The sequence below is a fragment of the Mesocricetus auratus genome, unplaced genomic scaffold (genome assembly GCF_017639785.1).
Source record: "Mesocricetus auratus isolate SY011 unplaced genomic scaffold, BCM_Maur_2.0 Super-Scaffold_100007, whole genome shotgun sequence".
Taxonomy (NCBI): domain Eukaryota; kingdom Metazoa; phylum Chordata; class Mammalia; order Rodentia; family Cricetidae; genus Mesocricetus; species Mesocricetus auratus.
This window is the reverse complement of record NW_024429191.1, coordinates 62558355-62578260: the sequence shown is the minus strand read 5'-3', so window position 1 is coordinate 62578260 and position 19906 is coordinate 62558355. Positions and strand designations below refer to the sequence as shown.

General features: G+C 38.7%; 1 protein-coding gene across 4 annotated transcripts in view; it reads right to left on the bottom strand.

The window, feature by feature from the left end:
• Positions 1-19906, bottom strand: part of Acaca (acetyl-CoA carboxylase alpha) — a 267912-nt gene that overhangs the window by 114386 nt on the left and 133620 nt on the right. For all 4 annotated transcript variants that reach the window (XM_013118312.3, XM_040749367.1, XM_013118317.3 and 1 more), the window contains 5 exons: positions 19041-19165; positions 13178-13291; positions 11908-12021; positions 10870-10959; positions 9283-9401 (listed from right to left, as the gene is read on the bottom strand). In XM_013118312.3, the coding sequence (XP_012973766.2) occupies positions 9283-9401; positions 10870-10959; positions 11908-12021; positions 13178-13291; positions 19041-19165 (562 nt within the window). The remainder of the gene's footprint in view (positions 1-9282; positions 9402-10869; positions 10960-11907; positions 12022-13177; positions 13292-19040; positions 19166-19906) is intronic.

Sequence of the window (19906 nt, the reverse complement as noted above, 5' to 3'; positions counted from 1 at the left end):
GCTCTTACTTTCAATGTTAAAATGGCAAAAGGATATCACCCACAATTTAGGGGTACTGTAAGGAGTTTGACTGGTTGCTCCTTAACGTTCTTACATTTTTTAACAGCACTGAATCATTATTCGGGTTTTCTGGCACAGAAGTCTTAATGGGCAGAACATGCTGGGTGGTACTGCTGATGTGTGGGAAGGAGGACCAGGGAAGGAAAATGATGCACTTTCCATGGCAGTGAAAGGAGCAGGAAAGACTGAACTGGCCATATAAATAAAGGTTGTGACATACCACTGCACACGAACTGTATACCTTGTGTGATTTGTGAGCAGCAATGCTCTTTGCATCAAACCTGTTTCAGGGTGAGCTTGTAAGACAACAAGAGCTACTTGGGAGTGCAAAACTTGTCTGTCTGGATTCCTTGAGCTCTCACTTAGGAGAATGGGCTTATATATGAGAGATTCTTAATTACCATACACTTAGTCCTCACAAATACATGAAATATGCAGCAGATTCTACAGCAGAGCTGGTGTAACTGAACAGAAAACTTACTGTGGATGGTTAAAAGAATACAGAAGTGCTTTAAGTCTTGTGATGTAAAAGACTCTAAACAATGGGGTCACCTGCACAGTGGTTCTCTTTCCAGATACCCAGGTCAGAGTGAAGAGACCTACAACCAAAGCAGTCTCTAGCTCCATTTATCTAGGTTAGCAGAGTTTAAGAACCAGCACAATGTCAACTGTTAACCAATTCCTTAAACTGACAACATGGAGTCACTACTTTTGTGGCTACCCTAGCCCTGAACTGTGTCTTCACAGGAAGAAGGCTGTGTTTTCATAATTACAGACCTAAATTAAAATGTACATCAGCTACAACCAAAAGCTAGTCTTCTCTACCAGCAATTTTCAAGATCTCATAGAGGGCCCCCTGCTGCTTTGCCATGGGAATTACTTATTATATACATATTATATTATTATTATGTAATATTTTATACATACATTATATATATTGGAGTAAAGGGGGGGCAAAAACTCCCAACATAATTATTTAAATAATTTAAAAATGGCTCCAAATTAATCATTTGAGAAACAAGTTTTGGCTAATTTCTCCTCATAGGTAGAGTAAGAATTTGGGCGTCATAAAGGAGATGAATAAGAGGGAAGGATAAACTGTCTTTTAATAGGCCAATGCTTAGTCGTATCCTTAAGGATCAGTTTAGGAATTTGATGAACACTACCTACTACTCAGTATTTTAACACATTAGAAGTTTATATCCATGGACTATAGATTGCCTATGGGTCAAATATTCCATTTATTAGCTAAAAATAAAAGAAGATTTCCCATATTCAACTGCATATGCATCACCGATAAGGCAATCAACTGTACTATAGTTACATAAGAGGGTTATTAATTAACTTCTAAAAACTGCTGTTTATACTAATCAAAGTATTTACTATGTTGAATTTTCATTTGTATGTTTTAGTAAGTACTGGACTCTCCCTTTAGTAATTTAAATTAGTTCCATTTTACAGAATGACAACTGTACAACAAGGTGGATCTTTTCCAAAGATACTGTTCTATATGGTGCCACAAATCAGAATCTGCATCTTATATTTTCTCATCTCTATACTTGAAGCTAGCACTCCACATCGATATAGACTTACAGGACAAGATAAAGTCTTCTGGCTCCTTTAGTTCCTGGCATTAACTCCTTCCCATTTTAATGACCCACCAACCCAGAATGGCAAGGGAGCATGTATGAATGCAAAGTCAGAGTTATCCTGTACTAGCTGGGTCCTCTTTAACTTAACAAACACTGACAGTTTAAACTTCTTTGAGCCATATACAACCCCTTACAGCTGAATTTCATTTTGCTTGGTTGTAAATGGGCCTACATAGATCTTTTATCATATAAAAATGTTCCTGGCTATTTTGCCTTCTAACTTAAGAAAAAGAGTCCTATATGAAAACGATGGGGATGCATGCAAACCAGCAGTGGTTGCATCAAGCTGTGACTGAGAGCCAGTATAGGACAAATCCTTTGAAATCAGGCAGCAAAGCTGAAACAAAAGAGGCCAGCTGAGTAACCTACTAGCAGCCAGTAACAACAGTACCACAGGAGAAAGAGCAATTAGACTGGCTGTGACCAGTGGTGGTCTCCTCATGTGACCATATTTCAGCAGAAGAATCCAAATCAAGAGCTGTAAAACATGCCTGAACCACAAATTTCCCTTGGTGTCCCTCCCCAATCTCCTCACAGTACAGATGCACTGATTCCATTGCAAAGCTTGAGTTTACAATAAAATGATCATTGCCTCATTCATTTGCAGCCTCTTCAAACCCCCTTCTTTGCTCTGCTGGAAGATTGTGCTCTTCCTGAAACAGGAATGACAACAGGGTTACAGTACATTACTGGTGCCTGCTGTATAATTAGCTACAAACCCACTGCATAAAACTACAGGGATTTACTTACAGGTGTCCTGGATTCTGCTTTTCCTTCCCCCTGGAATCAGCTAGTCTTCCCTGACAAAAAGGGACCTTGGGCTACCCTAATGATATATTGAGAGTTTTAAACTTGACTCTCTAATCTTACAAGTCCTGAGTGCCAAAATAATACAGTAGAGGCTAGAAGCTTAGCCATGGACACAGGAAAGCACTTTGGTAAGCACTTAAACCTGCTGAGAATCTTCTCTTCTGCCAGATGCTTGCATCTTATCAGCAGACTGCACTGAATGAAGAAAGCAAGCACTGTAGGATTATACTTATTTATAGCTCATTCTAGCCTGCTAACTACAATCAAGTGCTCCCACTGCTAAAAATGGTACAAGTTGGATGACTTTTGAGTGTCTCAGTACTATCTAAAAGAGGGTTCTAATCTCTAGATGTCAAAGACTATCAACATTTTCAAGAATGATGACAGGCTGCTGATTAGTCACATGGAAATACTCTCATTTCTAACTTTCTTCACAAATCAAAAGAAAGTCTAGAGACCACTGACCAACAACTGAAGACCTAAGGTGCCAGACCATTAAACCCAGCTAGGAATAAAACGTTTTATCAGGAAAGAACACATGCTTCTGAATGTAAGGCATGAGAAGAGCAAAGTACTTGAGCTAAAGTGCTCTAACACAGAAGGGCTGATTTACAGGGAACAAACACCAAAGAAGGTGAAGTGCAACCCAAATTTAGAGCATGGATTTCTAAGAAGTAGGTGGAAAAACCAATAGGCCCTCCCCCATTATAAAGTATGTATGGAAATATACAGCAAGTATATATAACTTCATTTCCAGCATCAACTTATGTGAAATAAGGTTTAAAAACTGCCTAAGTTAACTACTGTGTGTTACATATAAAATTTGAGTTTTAGGTTTTGTACATCCAGAACGTCAATAATATAGAGCTATATGCAATCACAAAATTTATAGCATAATTTGCTTTACATAGATTTGTATAAAGTAGTTACATTTTAGAGTTTTAACTACACAGACTAACTGAAGAATTTGTTTCCACATTATTCTGAGACATTTAATATGTCTGGGGCCAAGTAAAAACCTAATATCAAATCATCTAACAAACTGTCAAAAATAAAGGCATTAGGATAATGGTTTCAATATAACAAGGTTCTGGCATTTTTAGCAACAGTGAATGATACCATGGTTTCAGAAGTGGAAAGGGGTGGGGATGAGAGTTGGGGACAAGACAGATACAAACATACCTCTAGCTCTAGACCCTAAGCCTCAGAATAAGAAAAGGCAAATGATAAAGCCTGAGCTCTAGGATCCATCCATATCAAAAATTAATTGAAGTCACTAAAGAGCTGGGCTCATGGACTCTGAAAACTAAGAATTAGCTCCCAGCTATATTGTATTAAGAAAATGACTGAAGTATCTTACATACATCTCCCTCAAGGATAACTGTTGACTACAACTCATAGTTAAAATCTGACACTTAAAAAGAAAAGTATACATAATAGCAAATAAAATATAAATTCTAAGTTTTCTTAAAAAGGAAACATACAAAAATAAGACACATGTCACAGGTTTCTTTTATTGTTCAAGAGAAGGGAGTGCTGGGCATGGTGGCACATACCTTTAATCTTAGCACTCAGGAGGATCTATGTTGAATTCAAGGCCAGCCTGATCTACAGAGGGAGTTCCAGGACAACCAGGGCTAAACAGAGAAACCCAGGGATGGGGGTGGAGGGGGAGATTTAATAGGCTACAGCTTCTCTGGTGAGCAATACAGAGGAAACCAAGTAAGGAGAAACTACAGTTCCCATAGAAAATCAGGGAATTGTGAGTAAATTCAAGAAGAAAATGGCATGCTGAATAAGGGATGTCTGGTAAGGATGAAGCAGAAAAATCACAGAGATTAGCAAAGAACTAGCATTCTATTTAAAACAAAGAAAGTCATTGAGTGGGACAGAGAAATGGCTTGGAGGTTGTTCCAGAGGACCTCAGCTCCCACATGGTGGCTCACAGCTATTTGTAACTCCAATTTCTGGAGATCCAATGCTCTCTTCGGGTCTCTGAGGACACCAGGCATGTACATGATGCACAGACATATATTCAGGAAAAACACCCACACACATAAAATAAAACACAAAATAGAATCTTTTTTGTTTTGTTTTTGTTTTTTTTTACAAGATAGGGTTTCTCTGTATTGTTTTGGAGGCTGTCAGTCCAGCCTGGCCTCAAACTCACAGAGATCCGCCTGCCTCTGCCTCCCTAGTGCTGGGATTAAAGGCGTGCGCCACCACCACCTGGCACAAAATAGAATCTTAAAGAAAAAAGCCTTATGGAAACTTTGAAAGCTAATTAGCCAAGTGACCTAAAAAGGAATCTTTCCTTGTTTACAGCTGCCTTACTCATTTGTAAATGTACTTTTGCCTATGTTCCAACAATCTAAACAAATCCTAACAAAATATAGACCTTCAATACAAAAGGCATCTGAAGCATTTTCCTGACAAACAACAATAAAGCCCAATGTTGCTGTCAGGTTATAGACAGAGATCCATGTTCTATTCCAACCTATGGGAGTCAAATCAATAGTCAAAAACTGAAGTGGGAATCCTAGCAGGTAACACCATGGATTTGTTAGCTATGACAGCTTACAAAGACATTCCTAACAAAGTGCTGAACAATTTTAGTCTAGGACTAGGAAAGAAAATGCAAAAGTCACTAGTTAAATAAAATCTGTGTTTTCAAGCCAGCATGCCTGTAAGCAACCCCTTTACTCAGGAAGAGAAGACAGGAGGATCTAGAGTTCAAAGGCAAATAAGCATTTTCTTCCCAAAGAATTTTTTATTTGTTAACCCCAATTGGGAGAAAAGGTTATAATCTGTTTTGCATTGATATATGATTCTACATTCTCTATTTTAACAGAGTAATTATTGAAGCATGTATAAAGTATTATAATGTAAATATGTATCTGGTATGGATAATTCCTATAACTGCTAAGAATAGTAACCTAAGAGGTGTTTTTCTCCCTCTCTCCTAGGTACAATGCCATGAATGTAAAATAAAAAGCATTCAATATCATTGTCCTAATTGAAATTTGGTCTAGATTTGAGCTGAGTAGTATGGCAGTAACTAGTTATGTATGGTCTGGGAGTGCTAGACATGTAGCTAGTCTGTACTGAAATATGCTATATATGAAAAATTAACTGAGTTTCAAGGACTAAGTATGAATAAGAAAATAGAAAAGATTACATTAATAATTTTATTATATATTGAAAAGATATTTCATATATACTGATTATAATGGAGTTATTACTTTTTTACACTTTCAAATGTAGCTAATGGGAAATTTAAAATTATGTATGTGGTTTACATTAGATTCTATCCAAACATGCTGAACTAGACGAACTTCACAAATAGTCATTAACAGGACTCTAATCCAAAATGAGTCAGGGATAGGATACCAGGATACCAATATGTGTTTTTTTAAGGCGTTCCTTAAATAATATTGATAATACTTAGCACACAATGAAAGAAAAATATTGGAGTTAGAAAAATTAGATAAGCTTTTTTTAAAAAGTGAGCAGGTTTGTCAGGTTTATTGTGAGTCTTGAGTCATTGTCTCAGTTGCCAGGAGAAAAGATTCCTTAAGTCCTTGGAGATTCACTAGAAACATCAAACATGTGGTTAGAGGGTTAGTTAGGGCTTTTTGCTGACCCGACCTCTTGGGAGGAAAGACAGAGAACATTCATAAGGCCTATGATTCGTTTCACAGTGCCTATAAAATTAAACCCTGTTAAAAGCCCAACACAAGCTTGTTGGGAGTTTCCTGACTGGTGAACACACTGATATGCTGAGAAGGTGCTACGCCTGATTCCACAGAGGAAGAACAAAGACACTGCATTTGAAGCCCTCGCAGACTTTCTCCATATGCTTCACCTGCATGGCCTTGATCTATATCCTTTATAATAAAACTAAAGTAAAGCACAATGAGGCACAACTATAACCCTAGCACTCAGGAGACTGAGGCAGGGAGACTGTGAATTGAGGGGGCAGCCTGAGATACATAGTAAGTGCTGTTTCAACAAACAAAACTTTTATAGATCTGCAAATAAAATTACGGTGCTAAAGTTTTGCAAGATAAACTGAGGACTGTAGAGACCACCAGCTTTGTAGTCCACTGATCAAAAATGAGGCTGTACCATGGAAGACCAAGTGCTTACTTGATAGGATTTAATCAAATCTGATATGGGTACAATCAAAATTGAATTGCAATCCATCAGTTGGTATCACAATAAAGTTATAATTCCAAATATATTTGTAAGCAAATATAAAATCTTATCGAATGTAAAATCAAATAGCAAATCCATAACTCTCTGAATAAGCTATTCTCTGAAATTAAATATATCATTCTGTGATTAAATGTAATAATCTGATCCTAAACTAACAAAAAGGTTTAGAACTTAAAATAATTTACATATTTTATAGATCTGTGCTATGTGTCTGTGTGTGCTCAGGTGCGAACATACACACACACTTGTCTGTCTCTCCCTCCCCAGCATGGGGTTACAACTGAATGCCTTGTACCTCACTTTCACATGGTTACAGGAATCTAAACTTGGGTCCTCATGCTTGTGTGATAAATGTTTTACTGACTAAGCTATCTCCCCAGCCAATACTTACAGTTTTCACAAAGATTATTTATCTTTATTTTGCATTTATCTTTACTTGCACATCTATATAAATACTATTTCTACTAGTAATGATGACATTCCAGCAGCTTCACAATTACACACATAATCAAGGAAAACTTTAGAACCTATGGGTTATATTTCTTTTCAAACCTGGTCTTTATGCATAGGAATATATACATTACATTTGTTGGGAGGGTCAAGGACATTTTGAAGCCCTATCAGGACTAACCACGATTTACTTCCTTTATGTAGAAAGGTGAAGAAGGCTTCTAAACAAAACAGTTAAGCATTGCTTTCAATTTCTAGTCATCTTATTTTCACCAAACTGGACATACAGTCTCAAAATTTAAAAGACAGGGCCAGTGAGATGACTCAGAGGCTAAAGGCATTTATGACCTGACCTGAGTTCAATCTCTAGATGTAAGGTAGAAGGAGAGAACCAACTCCTGCAAGATGTCTTCCTACAGACATGCACGCACGCACGCACACACACACACACACACACACACACACACACACACACACACACACAAATAGAAAGAAAAAAAGATATGATGAGAGTAATTTACAAAGACAAGGGGAGCAATGTAGAAGGAAGTCAGAATGAGCCCTGCAGGCTGACTACAAATCACTGCCCACAAGAAAGAGGCAGGAGAAAGCAGAAAGAAAGGGAGGTTGTCTTGAGAATTACAGAGCATTAAGTATAGCATGTAGTTCTCTCCAATTATTCAAGGAATGCTGGAAAAGAAAGACCTAGTGCCGAGCTCATATGTGCCACAAGTACTTCGCTGCTCGATGAAGGACAGCCATTCGTTTCTAGAAAATGAGATTCTGAAATCCATAGAGGCGAAAACGCACTGAGATGCTTGCTAAATCAAGGATATGTGCTTTTCTCTGCCAGCCACAAGACATTTTTTGAGGTGGAAAAGTGAAAGGATCTTCTGAGACAAAGAAGAGATGTACTTTTCCTGAAGATGCCTCTGTTATCTGCCGACCTCTGCTGGATCAACAGTGGCATCCAGTGGCCAAAAGTCTCAGCACAGACTTCTTTGTCTCCAGAAAAGCTCTATTGCTTTGGGTGAAGTGGCAATTCAGAACAAAACCATTTCTGGTGTCTGTAACTAAGGATCCCCAAAGACATAGCGGTTTGTAATACCAAGCGAAGAACCAAAGGCAATAAAGAAGAAATGGAGAGGAGCAGGGTATGATTGGCTGTGGTATTTATATTTCCTGTGGCGTTACTAAAAAGAATAAAAATACAAGAGGGAATGAACAAATGAGTGGCTTGGAATTCTTAGAATTTCACTGCCACAAAATATTTTTAAATTGGTATATAAATAAATTATTTTCATTTTAAACCCAAAGCAAAAACAAATTTACATAGGCGCATTTTAAAAGATTTGGGAAGAGAAGAATAATGGAACTAGAAGGCCAATTAAGCAACTGATCTACATTTAAGAAGTTTGGCTCTCAAGTGTGACTTAAAAAAAAAAGCATGATTGAATTACAACTGTTAAATTCAGGTGTCAGTGTTAAGGGAGGAGGAGTCTGGCTCAGATAGCTCAGATAGATTAATCCATAGTCAGCACATGACAAAGCAGAACTTGTACACAGCATTCTTGTCTATTTCAACTGCTGCCTTAACTTAGATTGTGTGTGTGTGTGTGTGTGTGTGTAGTTGGCAAGTCAATGCTCATGGGAGAAAGGAAAGAATGAATCAAAAGGAGGGAAGAAAGAAAAAAGGGAGGGAAGAGGGAGGATATTCTTTAATTACATATACAAGCAAGAATGAACAGGATAACCCTAACCATCTGTCTTAACTAGAACTATGCTGCATCTCCCTAGATCAAGACAAGACATAGGCATCAAGAAGCTCCTCTCTCCTCTCTCCCTCTCCCTCTCTCCCTCTCTCCCTCTCTCCCTCCCTCCCTCCCCTCTCTCTCTCTCTCTCTCTCTCTCTCTCTCTCTCTCTCTCTCTCTCTCTCTCTCTCTCTCTCTCTCTCTGTCCATTTATTTACATTTCTTGCTGCAAGTATCAAGGGTATCAAGGAATTGTCATTTAGTAGCCCCCCCCCCGCCCCTCCAATGTGTCTTACTAGGCCACTGGCTAGCTCAGGTGTATGTACCAGCTCAAGCTCACCTGTTTGGATGAGATGTGGGCAGCATGAACTGAAATTCCACCACGCAGGTGTTGTCCTTAAGCTGGCGGTGTTGTACGCTGTTAAGTTCATAGGCAATATAAGCCCTTCGAACATATACCTGGTTAAAAAGTAATCCTCAGTAAATATACTTCAAAAACAAAAATGAAGAGGATGGTTGGATCAAGGAAAAGTCTTGAAAAGACACATCTGTTATAAAGATGGCAGTTTCCCACGAGAGCCCAAGGCCCTGAACATAAAACACCTGGCTTTAGCTATTAAAGCTGGAGTAATAATGCTTTACCCATGATTGTAATATAGTGAAATAAAATGAGGCTGCTCCTGCTGGATATACAGACACGTAGTAAAACTTTCACACTAACCTAAATGCTAGGGGTTCCACCCTTAGTAAAAGAGAACATACAGAAACATGACTTCTAATTCATTAGCATGATGATTCCAACAGAAGATAATTCAAGCAGTGAGAAAAGGGGTGCTGATTCCAGGCTACTTTGGGGATTAAAGAGGGAAAACAGAAAATCAATGTCAAGTCCAGCTTTTTATCTACCTTGTACCCCACCACCAGCACCACCAATCTTACTGCCCCAAATCAGTTCTGAATGATTTCCATCTCAACTACATGAAAAAGCAGTGAGACATGAATGTGACATGCAATACCCCAAACCCACTAACTTGATTCAATAGTTAAAGAAACAGCAACAGAATACATCTCAGGAAAAACCAGCAGTCTACCCTCCTACACTTCATATTCAATTTGCCATGAGGTTCTATCAGCATGTGAGGCATATAAGGAGGCATCTCATTAAATGACATGAAAGCCTGGAAAAACACCAAGATATTTCAAATATTTGATATTTACTGAGCAGGATACTTTACATTTTACCCACAGAATACAAATAAAAAATAACCCAAGAAAGCTAGCAAGAGAGTATGCGATGTTCTATTACATGAAAGCATTGAAAACACTTCTCCATCCCATTTTCAAAATATATCTACTTGGCAATGTTAAAACAGCACTCAGTGTCTGCAATTTTTGTGTTTAATGAGGTGATGCGCTGTGGTGCAACAGAAAAGTCTTTGGAATCAGACTGCCCTGAGTTCAAACGCAAACTCCTCTGCTTAAATCTGTGTTTTCTGGACAAGTCACCACACCTCGAAGTCTCACTTTTTTTTTTAAACTTTATAAAACTATAGTATTAGATGGAAAAATAATGCACCTAAACTGCAGTTCATTAGACACCATATAACTAAAATTTGGTTCAAATCACAAATGATCAGGTAATAAGTGAATTAACCATATACTTTTCACCTATGCTGTGAGTCTTAATTCATTATGAAATGGGACAATTCAAATATCTGGAAAGAAGAGGCTTTTGAAAAATCCAGCAGCTATTTCCATTAGACCCAGAAGCTGGTGATTAATGCAGATAAAATAGCAGGTAAAGCACCAGACTAAGCATTTAGTATTCGAGAAGAAAAGACCAAGAGAAAAGAAGGGAAGTGACATGAATAGACAGAAAACTCCGGCAAACCATGGAGAAGGTTGTGTTACAGACCAGAATACTCACCTCCAGAGCCGCCATCCTTACCACTTGGTTGCTGTGGTAAAAAAAGTTTGGTAGGACATCAAAAATAGAGGTTTCCGATAGGATGAGTTTCTAGAAGGCAAAAGGACATTTCAGTACTCAGTGAGACCTAAAAACTCTGCTGGTAAATGACATATATGATCATAACGGTTCATGTTCTCCTTCCTCAGCTATTGTGGAGAACACAATAATACTGTGTTCCACAGGGTTGCCTTAAGAACTAAGTAGTTTAAGACACAAAATTCTTAAATTGTTTATTAGAATATATCAATAGTATGCCAATATTAAGTGCTTATGAATATTATCATTTCAGACCTCTATTTGTACTTCCTCAGTATGGCCTAAATACTCCACTATCAGGAATCCCAGGCTTGAAAATTAATAGAAACCCTAGATGTCCACTATGAACCACATAATAAAAATCTGCCTCTTTCTACTTCTAGGTTCCCTAGGAGGAAATCCTACAGAAATTACAAAGATTCCTTTGGCCAGTTATAACAACAGTACACTGGTTTCTCAGGAGGAAAACACAAAAGCACCCCAGAGAAAATGATGTTATTTAAAAAATAGTTGAAGTCCTTCATTTGTAGTAAAATTATCCAATAATTTTATAAAATTGGCTCTTTATAAAGTATAATAGTAAGTATTAAAATAAAATTAAAATTAAATGATATTTAAATAGCTTTGTCTCCAGAAGAGGAACAACGATCTATGTATGCATCTAATTCAAGCATCAGAAATCAAATAATGCTGCAAATTAATTCTGGTGTAGAATGGTTTCAAAAGATAGAGACTTCAATAGGACACTTCTATCAAAGAAGGCCTATTTGATTTTTAATGCTAAGCTATAATCAGGCAATATTTTTATGAAAAAACAAACATAAATCATTTTTAAAATGCAAGGTATAAAATTTCATTACATACAAGTCAAATTAAATTATTAAATCTTTAACTGAAATATGCTTGTGGGAATAAAAGGAACAGGAGTGTAAAATAGGAGGAAGAGGCTATCATAAATACCTGCAGGTTCTCAATGCAAAACTGGTGTCCATACATGTCAATGGCTGATAGGAAGATAGACTCTACTTGGTTATGGCGAAGCTCATATGATGGCAAATGGGAAGCAATAAGAACCTAGAGTGAAGGCAAAATAAAGAGGCATAAGTTCCTGAGGGAGTGATTATTCTAGGCTCCTATTAGGCAGCCTGATACAAAAGCAATAAATATAAATCTGTAAGTGCAGGCATCAGAGATAAAACAGAGACCAAGTAAAACAACTTCAGGTCCTGTAGCATAAAGTCAATGCCACCAAATACTGAACCTCAGTTGCTTCTCACCATGATTTGCCTCGTGGACAATTTCCCATAGGGGTAGGGGGAAGGGAGAGCAAACAGCTTCAATCAAGTTCCATTAGTGCATGTGATTTACCTTTGCAAAGCTGCTAGTCTTGGAGACTGCATGACTAGCTGTTAATTGGGAATCAGGTCTGGCAGGGAACAGCAGTGGGGAAGGTGGATGCAGTATAGCTAGCCTTTTGCAACTTTGCAGTAGAAAAAGAGGAAAAGCTGCTTTGACAGCCCCAGGTACTCGGCACCAAGGAGAAGGCATAAGGAGCTAACACTGATGCATGTGAGGGGCAGAATGTAAAAGCAGTGTCACAAACAAACAGAGTCCGTAGGACCTGAATATCCTCAGCAGGTCACTGAGAGGTTCAATAACTTTGAGGAGTTCAGTGACATGGATACAATTGTAGAGAAAGCAGAAGGTCACTGAGCAGCTTCAAATGCTGTGTCCTTGTCAATGCCCATGCAATGAAAACACAAAGGGAGTGCCAACTCTCAGCTTCCCTGCAGAAACCTTTTGGAATGGAAATAAGGACTACAGGGTGAAGCTAACTGGACTTCTCTGGGGTTGTTCTGATTGCTAGTGCCTAAGATTCATGTCATTATCTTTCTGCTTTCCACACTTGATTATTTTCATATACTTGTAACTTTTCATCTGTCTCTAAGCTCCCTTTAGGAAGTAAAAAATACTGAATTCATTTCCTTCCCTCAGTTTCCTTTCCTCCACCTGACCCCAGTTAACTACTACAGGGAGGGCTGGTATAGAAGATAGGGAGCAATACCAGTATTTTATAATGTGAGAAACCCAGCAATAATCATGTCCTTTGCCTTTAAAAAAATACTTTATCAGAGGAAAACACTGTATTAACTTTGTGAAAGTGCAGTGTCTATAATAGCCCAAACTACAAGAAACACACTCTTTCAAGATAACCAACAACTATTCTTACCTGACGAGCTCTCAGTGCCACTTTAGCATTGGTGGTCTTGCTGAGTTGAGTTAGCTCTGTGAGGATATTTAGCAGCTCATCAGTAAGCGTAGGGTCCCGTCCACACAACTGATCCTAAGTGTTTATATGTAAAGGAACACATAAGGAACACATAAGCTTGTCTCTCTCTCTCTCTCTCTCTCTCTCTCTCTCTCTCTCTCTCTCTCTCTCTCTCTCTCTCTCTCACACACACACACACACACACACACACACACACACACACACACACACAATTCGTAAAATAGGGAAAGGAAATACCTCCACTTCTGAGCTGCATCTTAAGCACTGTTGCTTCAATCTCCTTTCCCCTCCTCTTGATAATCAACCATTGCTGGAAGGATTTCCGTACCATACTTACCATTTCTCATCTTAGGGATACTCTTTATCCCTGTATAGACCTTTATCACAAAAGTACAAGTGAAAGCATGGGGCTGGAGGACGGCTCAACACTTAAGTGCACTTGCTGCTCTTACAAAGGACTTGGGTTTGGTTTCTAGCACCCACATAGTGGCTTTCAATCACTTGAAACTCCAGTTCCTAGGGATCTAATACCTTTTCTGAACTCTGAGAACACCAGGCATGCATGCAGGCAATAATATTCATAGACAATAAAAATAAATCTAAAATACCTTAAACACACACACACACACACACACACACACCACACCACACACACACCACACCACACCACACCACACCACACACCACACCACACCACACCACACCACACCACACCACACCACACACACAGTCTTTGGGAGACACATGCATTTCCCAAACACCTTTTCCAAAATCAGTAACCCACGCCACAAGGAAGTTTCCCTATCCCAACCCTTCCCTTCCTAACACCCCTATAATGTATAAACGCAATGCTCTCTGAGTTATTTACTTCAATTATCAGAACAAACCACTAAAATATCTCAAAACATAGAAACATTCTGGGTAGAACAATTCACAAACTTTGCAAATGACTAGGCTAAGGTCCAACACATGCAGAAGTCAATTCGATGAAATAAAGCCATTCAGCTGGGCGGTGGTGGCGCACGCCTTTAATCCCAGCACTCGGGAGGCAGAGGCAGGCGGATCTCTGTGAGTTCAAGGCCGGGCTGGACCGATAGCCTCCAAAACAATACAGAGAAACCCTGTTTCGTAAAAACCAAAAAAATAAAAAATAAAAAAAAATAAAATAAAGCCGTTCAGTTCTCCAACCTACAGAATTTGGGGGGGGGGCAGTGAATAGCCCTTTGAAAGCAACTGAGGCTTAACTTAAGTTGAGGAAAAATTAAGTTATCCTCTTGCTCAACTATAGACTATGTTCCAACTTAAAAAAACAAAGCCAAGTAAAACACACAAAATCATCTTTCTTTTTCAAGAAAGGAAGGGAATGAGAAAGAGGGTAGGGGAAAAACAGCATCTTTTAAATTTTATTTATTTAAATAAACTGTGGGGAATAGGGTGGAGTGGGAGAGAACATGGAGATTCAGGGAAAAAACATTAAATAATTATTCATTTACAAAGTGACAATCTTCCTAGACTCCCCATGACACAGCAATAAAAACCAGACCTCCTCAGAGGACAAAATCAAATATGCTTTGTAAGGAACTCCATTTGTATTAGTTTTCCATTCAAATATTTGTAGTTATAGACAGTTGTGAGTTGACAATAGGGTACGGGGAACTGAACCTAGGTCCTATACAAGAGCAGCAAGTGCTCTTAACCACTGAACATCTCCAGCCCCTCAAATATTATTTTCTTCATTGTCGTTGAGACTTGGAAAAAGATTACCAATAATAAATTATGTGTGGAGTAACTTTTCAACACTCTTTTGGCCTAAGTGCTAAGATCATGAAAGAAACAATCATTGTTCCATACACACTCTAAGCTTCCTTTGGACAACTGGATAGGCCAAGATTACCATTCTATTTTGTTAAATTTTGTAACAATGCCATCAGAGGGCAACCATGTCAACAAAACAAAACAGTACACAAAGAAACCTTAAAACCAACAACAAAAATGTTCATTTAGATAACCAATCAGCTAACTTTAAATCATTTTCAGAAATCTGCAGAATAAAATGAAACTATTTACCATCCCTGGTAAAGACCATACAATACAGTTATTTCTTGCTTTTATTCTCATCCTAGATGTTTGCTAAGAAATATTTTGGATTTTCAGAAATACAATAAATATGCTTATAGTAGTAATCCATGGCCAAAGTTACACAACTAGTTAACCGAAAAGCCCAACAGATTCAAATACAATCTTAGCATCTTAGAATTGTCCCAAGAAAGGGAATTCAAAACAGAAGGGATCAGGTCTTATATATAATACCGTCAAAACATTAACTGTTTACCATTTAGTTGAGCAAGTCTTTCTTCCTGAGAAAGATGCTATAAGTTTATCAATCAATTGTTAATAGCACCTTTATTCAGTGATTGTTGGCTCTTGACATGCTAGAATCACTGAGAAGAGTGTCTCAATAAGGGGCTGTCCACACAGAGTTTACCTATGGGCATATTTGGTGGGAAGACCCAGTTCATGATGGGTAGCACCATTCCTTAAGCAGGGTGTCCTGAACTGTGTAACAGTGGAGAAATCAAGCTGAATACAGGCAAGCAAGTGAACATGCATGTATTTCTTTCTGCTCTTGACTGTGGATGTGACTAGTTGTTTAAGCTCCTGCCTGGACTTCTCCACAATAATGGAATTTAACCTGGACTTGAAAGCTCAAATAAACTCCTTTTACCCTAAGTTGCTTTTTGTTCAGTTGTTTTATTGGAGCAACAGAAATGAAACTGAACATTTATTAAATTTGAGACTTCTGAGAAAGATGTTTCTTTTTACCTACATTGGACAGATTATATGTAGTTATGACAAAAGAAAAGAGGAAAGGAACTGTTCTGCATTTTATATGCTATGTCTGAATCAAATCACACAGTATGTCTTGAAAAAGCATGTTCATGTGAATGAAAGCATTGGAGAAGTCTACTCAATAGAAATTTGCTTAGCAGTCCTTGGAGCAAGTTACCACTATGCAACATATGTTAACAACTGCAGAGGACCACACCACCTTTCCATTGATGCAACTTGATTTTCTTGATTCCCTCTCCTTTAGGTTCAAAGGCCCAGAAGTCATCATCTGGCTCAGCAAAGTACACTATCAACATTCCTACTTCTAGAAAGCAGAGATTGGAATGCCGGGCACATAACCATCAATCAGGAGACCAAAGTAAGCAAAGAAAGGTGACCAGAAGAGAACATAAGCTGGGGGAATTGAAATGCTACCATGTCCCAGCAACATCTGTAAAAGACAGTAAGAGCTGGAGAAAAAGGAACCCTAACAGCTAAAACGCCTCTTACAGGCCACTACCATTAATGCAGATGTGGGAGAAGGGAGCAGCTGGCCATTGTCAAAAAGGAAAATATGCCTGGCATTCAGAAACATTGGATTGGAAAAGGGCACCATCTGAGTCTTTTCCTTATCTATATGTCATTAATAGCTGGCCCTGAGATCAATCATAACAATTAACTCCTTGATTTCAAAATCTTTACAATAATGTGAAAATCATTGATATTTGAAAAGAAGTTAGTGATATGCAAGATTATAGATACTATTGTGCTTACTGAACTTTGTTTTGATTTCGGAGGAAAAAAATAAGTGAACATGATAAAATAGAAAAACAGGTAAATCCAGCTGCCAGAGCTCAACCTGCTATGAAGAAAGTTGGGGCACTATGCATGCAGGTAAGAAATAATCAGGATGACAAGGTGGGGAAAAAACAGCAGCAAGTCAGGGTCCCATTGGCTTCTGCCTGTCCTGACTGGCAAAAGCAGCAAGCAAAGCCTCAAACCGGTTCTCTGACAGGGCCCAACGCCTCTGCAGCACCCCCGTGTAATTACACACTTGAGTGACTGGACTCTGAAGAAAATTGAAGGCCTGAGCTCCGAACAGCTGCCATTTTCTCTCTCCATCACACCAGCGTGATTACTTGAGAAATGAACAGCCCCGGCTCAAAGCTACTCCAGAATTCTCAGAGGAAATATGGCTCCGTGTTCCAATAATGAGATTCTTAAGGCAAGCGTTACTTACAATCACTCCGCAAAAGGAGCGAGCCGAGCCCCTATATCTTACAAATTAGAATTTAAGAAACCCAGCGACAGTCCTGGACGATCATTACTCTTCTCCTGCTCCAAGGATTCTGGGCTTTGGTCTATTTTTAGTGCAGAAAACTGTTAAGTTCTTAAAAAGGTAATCATAATAAGATGAAAAATTTGCCATAATTAGCTTCCTCTAAAGGCAAATTCCAGTCCCATTTTGGTCCATACTGACAGATCTGTCTACTTTGTAATCATTACCCTTTTCTGCTAGAAAGTCTTAACTTTCTCCAAGTGAGAATTAACAATCCTTGAATTAAAATTTGAAAAAGAAAGTAGGATTTCTGAGGGAAAATAAACAGTAAGTTGCTATAGATTATAAACTCTTTGCAGAATGCTACCTCATGGGAAAATTAAAGCAGTACTTTGTGTCAATACTTCTGTCCATCTCAAAGGCCTGGTTTCCTCACCAGGCAGCCATTCCAGGGTTGCAAAGGTAATGAATTCTCCCTATAATGACATGTTTTTAAAAGTGGCTATCTAAAAAATGCTATATCTGATAGACCAAACAGTGAGGCAGATGGCTGAGTGAGTGGCAATACTGTCAACCAGAGACATGAGGAAGACGCTTCCTTTTCATTCTGAGGGATTACAAAAATTGGCAGTGAAGATTCACAAGAGGTTTTCCCTATTATAAAGAAATGATGGAATTAAAAATATCAAGACTGATCATCCCACAAAGCTGGGAAAGGGAGCTCAGGGACTGGACTGTACTTCAGTCCCTTGATAGGCAAATATGCAGGTCCCGTCCTCACGGCTGTGGAGGACCACCTCTAAAAGAAGCCCTATTGTTCTCAAACACTACACACTAGCTCAGCCAGGAAGAACTAAGAGCAGAGAACTCAAAAACAACATGAAAACCCTCAGTTCTGCAAACTCCTACCAGAGTCAAATGTATCTCATTCCAACTCACAGTTGCCAGTTTGATTCCCCCTCCCATTTCCTATTCTTGTATTAGTCAGGTAAGGCACAAAAGAACTGATTCACTGCAACATGTTATCTTGAGCATAGATTTTCATGTAAATCAAAAAAGAAAGGCCAAAGAAGATGCTGAATACATTTAACTGTTTTTCTGGACAGGGAGGGACAGTACTAAATTTCTCACATTTTATTAAGCTTGTGACATGTGTCAGAGCCAGTGCTTGCATTGCTGGATGTAAACAAGACTTAAAAGTGCAGCCACACTAGTTAGAGGAAACTGCATTGGAGACTGCTATCCCGTTGACAACACAAAGTGGGAAGGGTCAGGCATTTCTAAGTAGATCTAAGAGAGCTAAGTTCCTGTACACATCTCACACAGAACAGTCCCTTCCTAACTGTCATGCACTGCTTCAGATTCAGCAACTGATAATCTGCAGCCCAAGCTCCACCCATCATAATTATACAAAACAGTAGCTTTTGTTCTGAGACCGACAGACAGACACAGACACACACACACAGACACGCACACACACAGGATATTTTTCATAACATCAGACAACCTTCCAAGTTCTGAAAATAATGAAACAACAACAAATCTGAAAGTCCTCAGCCCAGGCTCCACTTATCACTAATTATGAAAGACAGCAGCTTTTGTTCTGAGACAGACAGACACACACACACACACCATTTTGCATAACATCAACAAGCAAGTTCTGGAAATGGCAAAAACAACAAACATGGTACTCACAATAAGCATTGTGACAAGAAGATTCTTTTTGGTGACCTGAGCATGGGAGAAGATGTAGTTCAGAACAGTATTCATGTCACTTTTGTTCTCTTCCCGAAGGGCAAACACACATTTGTCGTAGTGGCCTATAAGTGGTAAAGAAAACTGGTCTTCACCATGTATACATGAGTTATCATCTTTACATGCTATTGGTTGTTTCTTAATGCCTGTAACTTACTTGATAAGAGGGAGAAGATATACCTTATAGGTTTTTTGGGGGGGAGGGAATGGATTTAGACAGAGCTAGCATGTGGGCCATAAAAGAAGCACTAGATCAGAAGTCATGAGAAGCCATGTATAAACCTGGGTTTAAGGTCTAGCTCTATTACCAATTCCCTATGCCAATCACTTGACCTCTCTGGGTCTTGATTTTATTTTAGAAATTAAAAGGGAAAGGGATATGCTTTTAAAATAAAGGTGGGAAAGGTGTGACTCCACTTCCACTTTTTTCTCTTCATGATCTTATCCATTCTCCTGGAATAATTTCCTTAAAAAAAAGAAAATTCAGGTGCTTAAAAACAAATGTCAAGGTCTAGGAAGATGCTCAGCAGGTACAGTGCTGCCTCACAAGAACTAGTTCCTGAGTATGACCCTAAAACCCATATAAAAATGCCCAACATTGTGGGATTACATGTTTGTAATCCCAGAGATGGAGAGGCTGACACAGAAAAATCTCAAGGACTTGCTGGACGGCCAGTTTAACCTAATTGGTGAGCTCCAGGCCAAGGAGAGAGCTTATATCAAAATAAGTGGATGATATTTCAGACCAACAATTGTCTTACCACCTATACAGTTATACACACACCCACAAAGGAACATGCATTCAT